This window comes from Strigops habroptila, chromosome 3 (assembly GCF_004027225.2).
Source record: "Strigops habroptila isolate Jane chromosome 3, bStrHab1.2.pri, whole genome shotgun sequence".
NCBI classification, from domain to species: domain Eukaryota; kingdom Metazoa; phylum Chordata; class Aves; order Psittaciformes; family Psittacidae; genus Strigops; species Strigops habroptila.
In genome coordinates this window covers 86,823,251-86,831,115 of record NC_044279.2, presented here as the reverse complement: position 1 = coordinate 86,831,115, position 7,865 = coordinate 86,823,251, and the positions used below count along the sequence as shown (strand labels likewise).

At 62.6% G+C, this 7,865-nt stretch overlaps 1 protein-coding gene and 1 long non-coding RNA gene across 2 annotated transcripts; both read left to right on the top strand.

Moving 5' to 3' along the window:
• The first annotated feature begins 709 nt into the window (after positions 1 to 709).
• BTC (betacellulin) lies at positions 710 to 5,109 on the top strand. The gene is made up of 6 exons (XM_030479467.1): positions 710 to 1,033; positions 3,837 to 3,932; positions 4,153 to 4,270; positions 4,375 to 4,521; positions 4,808 to 4,915; positions 5,004 to 5,109. The coding sequence occupies exons 1-5, from the start codon at positions 949 to 951 to the stop codon at positions 4,911 to 4,913; spliced, it is 552 nt and encodes a 183-aa protein (XP_030335327.1). The 5' UTR covers positions 710 to 948; the 3' UTR covers positions 4,914 to 4,915; positions 5,004 to 5,109.
• Positions 5,110 to 5,298: 189 nt separating this feature from the next.
• LOC115605254 lies at positions 5,299 to 7,081 on the top strand. The gene is made up of 2 exons (XR_003990556.1): positions 5,299 to 6,058; positions 6,757 to 7,081. It is a non-coding gene; the product is annotated as an uncharacterized LOC115605254 (long non-coding RNA).
• Positions 7,082 to 7,865: the final 784 nt, after the last annotated feature.

Sequence of the window (7,865 nt, the reverse complement as noted above, 5' to 3'; positions counted from 1 at the left end):
CCCCTACCACCAGCCAGGAACTGGGGTGTCCACAAGCAAAGGGGCTGATGGCACCTGCGTGCTGGAGCTTGCAAATGGTTTTCTGGCTGGCCAGGGCGACAGAAGCTCACTCACTCCCTGGCCAGTGGCCAAATGGCATGGCTGGGTGGCTGCCAGCGCTTGCATTAATAGCTGCCAGCTTGTGGTTTGAGGTCACCCGTTCTTTCCAGTGTTTCATTTCCACTTATTTCATGCCTGTAATGACACAGAGCAGGCCACAGCCCCACCACCCCACCCTGCCTGCCCTCGTCTTTGCTAGGAGAAGCTCTTTGGCCTTCCCTGGAGCCTGGACATCATAGCACTGCATCCCTACTGAGCATCCCCAGATGCCAGGAGGGGATGTGCCAGCATCCCATCACCCCTGAGGGGTTCTCCTCCTCCTTGGGACATCACTCAGGGGACCAGAAAAATCCTCCCAGGGGACTAGAGTCATCCTCCTAGGCAAAAAAACCCCAAGGCCAACGTGCAGAAGGCTTGTGCCAAGGCACAGCCCCTCACAAAATAACTTGTAGCTGCCGTCATTCCCTGCCAAGAGCTTTGGGAGGGTGTTTTATTAGCAGCTCGCTATGAATAAATCTCCCTTTTCATAACACGCCAGCCAGGAATAAATAGCTTTGGGGAGTGGAACGCCCGGAGCCACGCTTGGAAATCGGGATGGGGTGGGATGGGGGTGTCCCTCTGGCTCCCTGAATCCCCAGGGATGCTGGAGCGAGGCTTCTGCTCGATGCTTCTGGTGCTCGCTCGAGGAGAAAGAGGAGGAGGAATAGAAGAAGGAGAAGGAGAAGGAGGAGGAGAAGGAGAAGGAGGAGGCGGTGGAGGAGGAGGGCGGTTGTGCCGGCAGCGACCGCCTTCGTCCCGCCCCGCGGCAGCCGCCGGGCACCGGGCACCGGGCAGGCGGCGGCTGCGCGCATGGAGGCGGCGGCGGCCCCGGCCCCGGCCCCGGCCCCGGGCGGCGGTCCCGGTACCCTGTTGCTCTGCCTGGCCCTCGCCTCCGGTAAGCGCGGGGCACCCGGCGCGGCGCGGCTCGAGGGTCCCCCTTCCCCGACACAGTCCCGGTGCTGCCCCTGTCCCATCCCGCTCTTTCCCGGTGCCACGCTGGTGATCCTCCACCTGCCTCCCGGTCCCATCCCGGTGCTCCCCTGTGCCTGTCCTGGTGCTACCCCATGCGGCTGCCCCCCCCCAATCCCAGCCTGCTGACCCCCTCCTGTTTTCCTGCCCCATCCCGATGCTGCCCCTATCCCACCCTAGTACTCACCCTGGCGCTTCTCCAGTCCCACCCCAGTGACTCCCCGTGTCCCCCGGACAATCCCATCCCACTCCTTCCCCCATGCCCAGTCCTGTCCCTGGGCTCCCCCGTGCTTCCCTGCACCCACCCCATGTGCCTCCATATCCCGTGCTGGTAATCCTCACTGTCCCATCCCAGTGCTCCCCTGTGCCAGCATGGCTCTGGATCCCTGGATACCTTATGGCGAGGATGGAGCCGGAGTGTCCTGGGTGGATCCCGGAGTAGGGCTGGGATGCGACACTGCCCATGGAATACCCATGTTTTGCCATCCTTGGGAGTGCTGGAGATAGGGGATGCGGGGAGGTGGGTGCCGATACCTGTTCAGCAAGTGCACGAGTGTCCCGGAGTTAGTTCCCAAGTGCGTGGAAAAGTGGGAAAAGCTGCCTACAGCTGCCTGGTCAGGGCTGGCAGGAGATAACCACAAGCAGAGCTGAACATCAGCTGGGCTTGGCGATACCCAGGGCATCAAAGCACTTTGGGTTTGGCCTTTTGGCAAGGCTGGTGTGTGGCAAAACCTGCCCAACCTGTGCTAGCAGGAGGAGCTCCAGGGTGGCCGACCTGTTCTGGGGTTGGGGTGCCCATCGGACTAAGGCAATGCCCCAGACAAATTGCCTTCCGGCAATTCGGGCTTTCCCAGGGGAGTGTTGGGAGTGTTACGGCAAAATAATCCTGTGTTTGGGGTGCTTGTTCCTGGGTTATCTCTGGCTGCCTTAGACAGCAGAGACGGGCTCTCAGTGCACCACAGAGATGAGGTTGTTCGCACCCGCAGCCCCTGGGTGCTGAGCTCAGGGTATTGGGGGGCACTCCACCACCCCCCCCCGGAGCTGTCGGTGCCTTCAGGGCTGTCCTCTCCAAGGGGCTGCCAGCCCAGAGGGTGCCAAAATCCGCATCTGGTTGCAATAAGGGTGGGGATCTCGTCTTGGTGGGGATCTTTCCGTGCTGAGCTGTGAACTCGGTCACTGGGGGTGAAGTCAGCCTCCCTGTCTGCACTGCTGCCTGCTGGTTCCTGGGGGAGGGGGGCAAAACCACCCCACAGCTCATCCCTGGCTCCCATCAGGCAAATCCCACCCCGTTGCCTGGTCCAAATGGGGCTGCATCCCCTCCCTGATGGGATTCTTCAGCTGGAGAAGCCCTGGCAGAAGCTCAGCCCTGTCCTTGTTGCAGCTCTGTTACCCAAAGCGTGTTGTTAGCTATATATAGCCAGGAGGGACGCGTGTGCTGCGAACATCTCTACCGTGGGATGGGGAGGACACCGGAGCCTTGGCACCCTCTCTGCTGCTGCCAGGGTACTGAAAGGCTGGGTAGGAACATGGGAACCAGGGGATGCAGCTGCCCAGGCTTGGTGCCCAAAATCCTACTTTCCACGTGGACAAGCTGCAAAGTGCACCCACTCAGGACCGGAACACCCAGCACCCTGCCCCACCAAGGTGGGACCTGTCCCCGCTCCCCTGGGTACCACCCCAGAGGGGTGAATCCCTGGGGAGGGCCGGGCTGGGAGTGGGACCGTGCTGAGTCAGTGCTGGTATGCCAGCGATCTGGTTACCGATCCGGTTACTGCCGCTGCTGCTGGGACGTGCTGGGTCCGAGCCAGCCCTCGGCTTCACCCCATTGCCACGGTGAGCACGGTCACCCCTTTCCCAGCTCGACCCATGCCCCGGTGCAGCAGTGAGTGATATTGTGATGGGAATTTAGCCGTTGGACACTGGAAGCTGCTAGGCTTTGGTGGGTGCTGAATTGCGGTGCTGACATCTCCCGCTCCCACGGCTGGTGTGTTTTTTGGAATCACAGAATCACAGACTGGTTTGTGTTGGAAGGGACCTTAAAGCTCATCCAGTTCCAGCCCCCTGCCACGGGCAGGGACACCTTCCACTAGAGCAGGTTGCTCCAAGCCCCTGTGTCCAACCTGGCCTTGAACACTGCCAGGGATGGGGCAGCCACAGCTTCTCTGGGCACCCTGTGCCAGCGCCTCAGCACCCTCACAGGGAAGAACTTCTTCTTTAGATCTAACCTGAACTTCCCCTGTTCCAGTTTGAACCCATCACCCCTTGTCCTATCACTACAGTCCCTGATGAAGAGTCCCTCCCCAGCATCCCTATAGACCCCCTTCAGACACTGAAAAAGCTGCTCTGAGGTCTCCATGCAGCTTCTCTTCTCCAGGCTCAACAGCCCCAAGAAGACCATGGTCTTCAGACAGGGAGCTGGTCCTCCCTGGGTATCCACCCCCTTCATTCTCCTTGTTCATTGGAGCTGCTGGCTGCCCACAGGCTGAGCTGTGCCCCCTAAAGCCCTCCCTGCTGGCTCCAGGACACTGGTGCTGGGTGAGGAGGCAGGCAGGGAGCAGCTTTCCCTTCTCCTCGCCCTGGGGAACAGCCAAGCTGCTGCTGCGGGGGAATGGGGGGCCCTTTGCCAGTCCCCTCCCTATGGCCAAGGCCGGGATGAGTGGCTGTGGTGAGTGGTGGTGGTGATGCTCCAGCCAGGCTTCACCCCTCGACCCACCTCTGTTGCCTTTCAGGTTTGGCATTTTTTGGTTGTGTGGGTGCCGACACAAATGTCACCACTGGCCATGGAACGGAAGGATTTACCTGTGGCACAGCCCGGAGCTGCACGGGTACGGTGCAAGGATGCTCAAGGGAGCCGGTGGCACTGGATGGGAGCCAGGCAATGCGGGGCAGAGGGCTGGGATGGAGGATGGATGTTGTGTCTATCACAGCCATGCAGGGAGGCAGCATGCCACAGCCAAGGACACATTCCTGTGGCTCTGGATGGACCAGATGCCCCCTGCGAAGAACCGTAACCCCCGGGGGGGCGGTTTTCCTTGTCACCCCCAGGGAACGTCACACAGCTGAGGCGGCAGGGACACTTCTCCAGGTGCCCAGAGGAATACAAGCACTACTGTGTCAAAGGGAGATGCCGGTTCCTTGTGGCTGAGAAAGCACCAGCTTGTGTGTAAGCTGCCCCTGCCAGGGACATGGAGAGAGGGAGGAGAGGGGCACCATGGTGGGTTTTTGGACCCCCGATCCATCCTCTGCCTCCCCTGTGCCGCGGGGTAGGTGTGAGAGGGGCTACACGGGAGCTCGCTGCGAGAGGGTGGACATCTTCTACCTGCGAGGCGACCGGGGCCAGATCATCATCATCTCCTTGATTGCCGCCATTGTCACCCTCATCATCCTCATCGTCTGCGCCTGCCTCTGTAGTCAGTACGTGGTGGGGGGAACAGGGTGAGGCATGGGAAGACGAAGCCCTGGGTTATGGGGATGCTGCCCATCTCCAATGTCTTCAGGAGGTTGGATTTAGGGTCCCTGCCCCAGCCTCTGAGGGTGCTGGGGAGGGATGTGAGGCATTGCCTTGGAGATGGTCACCATGCATGATCCCACCCAGAGCTTCTGTGGGTGAAAGTGGATGAAGAAGGAGCAGCACAGCTTTCATGTCTTGTTTTCCTTTTGGGTTTTATTTTGGTTTTAATTATTCCACCCCCCATCAAAGCCACTGTCGGAAGCAGCGCAGGAAGAGAAAGGCGGAAGAGATGGAGACGTTAAACAAGAATTTGCCTTCCAAAAGCGAGGACGTGCTGGAGACGGGCATTGCGTGAAGGTACGTGGGGTTGGGGACGGCGGCTGAGCCTGGGGTAACGGGAGGACCCACACGGGGAGCAGCCGCTCTCCCTCCCCTCTCTCCGCAGGAGCTCCAGGTACCTGCAGGCGGGTCCCGGACAGATAGCGGCACCGGCTGGCTCGAGGGGCGAGGGCTAAAACGAACGGCGGGGTTAATAAAGGGGTGAACGGGAAGGTGTCCACGTCTCGACTGGTCCTTGCGGGGTGACCCCACCGGTTCCGGGGGGGGGCTGCGGTGCTGCCCCGAGGCCGATAGGGGGCGCTGCCCCACAGTCCCTCCGCGCCCGCCAGGGGGCGCCGCAGTGCGGGGAGGCAGAGGCTTCAAAACCTCCCCCGCGGCCAGCAGGGGGCGCGGCCGCGGCGGGAGCGGGGTCCCGGTGCCTGGGGGCTCGGCTCGGCTCGGCTCGGCTCGGCTCGGCTCGGCTCGGCTCGGCTCCGCGCGCCGCGCTGGGGCTGCTCCCCCGCCACAGCTCCTCCCGGTGCTGCCGCCGCGCCGCCCGGCCTGCGCCTGAGCGGACGCCGGCGCCTCCGGGCGGGCTCCGAGCAGGAGACCGGAGCGAGGGTGCCGCTCTCTCGTCTTCCCGGGGCTCCTCCGAGGAGGCTTTAGCCACGGAGAACCGAGAGCGACGCCGGCCCCCGCCTGCCCTGGGCGGTCTCGGCGTCCTGGGACGGTGCCGGGCAAGGGAAACCGGGGGAAAATGGGGCAGAGCCGGCGCCATTTCCTCTCTTCTTCCCCCGCTGCTGGGCTCCGGTGCGGGTGCGGCGGCACCCGCCGCTGCCCGGTTACCGCTGCCTGGAGCCCCGGCCCGCGCCCGCAGCCCCGGCTCTGTGTGCCTGCCGGGAACCACGGCGGAACAGGGCAGGCACCGAGGGTCGGGGCTGCCTGCGCCGGCAGTCACCGGTGAGCGGGTTCTCGCCCTCTTCCCGCGGCGGGAGCAGCCGTGGGTTCCCGATGACTTCCCCGGGGGCTGAGGGTCTCCCGGGGCGGCCGGTGACCCCTCCCGCGGCTGGGCTCCCTCCTCCCGACGCGGTCACGGCTGTTGCTTCTCCCCGGCTCTTCCCCGCAGCGGCTCCGGCAGGATAGAGCTTTCCGTCCGTCCGGCGCTGGCGAGAGCTAGGACCGGTGAGTGTGGGAGCTGGAGGGGCACTGGTTTACACTGGGGATCGGGGCGATGGCACCGGGGGGATCTCCGGGTGCCGCAGGAGGCACCGGAGTCCCCGTACCGGGTGTCTGGGGAGGTGGGAGCGGGCGCTCTCGGGGTCCGGCCCAGACCCGCGGCACTGGATAGTGCCGGCCGCCGTCTGAGGCTGCCGGGGTTGGCCTGTGCCCCTGCTGCCGCTCAGGGCCGGAGGGTTTTGAGCCAGATCCTGGCACTCACCCGCCCTTCCGGGTAGAACCGAGACATTCCTGGGGTCCCAGCCCCGCTTCTCTCTCCCCGGCCGTCTCAGGGGTGCGGGGCCGGGTTGTAGGGCCGGGCAGAGCTGCCGGGGTTGGCCGGGGAGCAGCTCCGGGGCTCGTTGTGCAGTGCTGTGCTGCCAGGAGCTGACTGTGGAGCCCCAGAAGCAGCCGGGGCTGCCTGTGCTGAGGCCGACGCTGCCGCCTGCCTTACCTGTGCCCGCCCGTGACAGGGCAAGCAGTGTCCGGCTCCAGCGCGGACATGGCCACAGGTTGGGGGGCTTGGGTAGCTTTCGGGTCGGTTTTGGGTAGCTTTTGGGGTAGTTTTTGGGTAGCTTTTAGGGTTTTTTGGTAGCTTTTGGGTAGTTTTGGTAGTTTTGTGTGCTTGGAGTTTGTGTGTTGGTTGAGGTCCCTGTTTCTTTCAGGTTCAGCTCATTTATGGCTCAGGCTCGATGGCAGCTTCAGGACACTGTTTCTGCCCCCGTTTTTTTCAGGCCCAGCCCCCGGATGGGTCCAGTTCCATCGTGGCTGCAGCTTGTGTCCATCTCCAGCTCCGTTTGCTGCTTCAACCTGCTTGTGCTTGTTGAACCGAGCCTGGCTCATGGCCAGGTCGTAAATCAATCACTGTCACGATGTGCAGATGAATACGACCTGTCATAATTGCTCACTCTCCAGCCCTGAGCTAACAAGCGCCTAGGACTCTTGCAGGGGTTGTACATGCCTTGAGAAAATAAAGAATTGGAGCCCAAACCCAGTGTGAAAAGCACCTTTCGCCCCAGAGACTACCTCACATGTTGAATTCAGGCGGGTGCACATCGGCATCCCGGCATTCAGGTACCAACGCAACTGGACACCCGCTCCAGCGGGGATCCATGCACCAGCCCACCCCGCTCCCACAGCCCAACCCCTCGCAGCGCTCCCCCCCAGCTTTGACCCCAGAAACACTTGACGGGGGCTTGTTTCTGAGCCCAAAGGCGCAGGACTCAGGCTCTGGCCCAGCCCCGGGGATGGGGCTCCGTTCTGCAGCCAGGAAATGCCCGGCTGGGTCCGTGCTGCAGAGCCCCGGCCCCAGGTCCTGAGCCCCAAAGACCCTCCTGAGCCCCAAAGCACCCTCCTGAGCCCCCAAACACCCTCCAAGAGACCCCAGAGCACCCTTCTGAGCCCCAAACACCTGGTGCTGAGCAGCAAAAGGCAGGACTGGTCTGTGACTCTGAGCCCCAACCTAAGCCCGATGAGTTGCCTCATGTTAAGACTTTCACACGTGAGTGTTTCTGAGCTCTGAACCAGGTTTTTGAGCAGCAAAACACAGGGCTTGGGCTCCGTTTGAGCCCCCCAACTGACCACATGAGCCAGGTGGGGCTTGGTCTCTATTTCTGAGCACCAAATCCGGCTTTAGTGACCCCGGTTTCAAGCCCCCAAACCACAGGACCCGGTCTCTGTTTCTGAACCCAAAATGGCTGCAGGAGCCGGTTGGTTTCCAAACTCCAACGCTCAGGACTTTATTTCTCAGCTCCAAGCCCAGTTCCAGTCCAGG

What these genes read in the sequence shown, in the direction of transcription:
- BTC (XM_030479467.1), top strand. Translation starts at nt 949, where the DNA reads ATGGAGGCGGCGGCGGCCCCGGCCCCGGCCCCGGCCCCGGGCGGCGGT. An exon ending in CTGCCTGGCCCTCGCCTCCG is followed by an intron (nt 1,034 to 3,836) that starts GTAAGCGCGGGG and finishes GTTGCCTTTCAG; the next exon opens with GTTTGGCATTTTTTGGTTGT. An exon ending in GAGAAAGCACCAGCTTGTGT is followed by an intron (nt 4,271 to 4,374) that starts GTAAGCTGCCCC and finishes GCCGCGGGGTAG; the next exon opens with GTGTGAGAGGGGCTACACGG.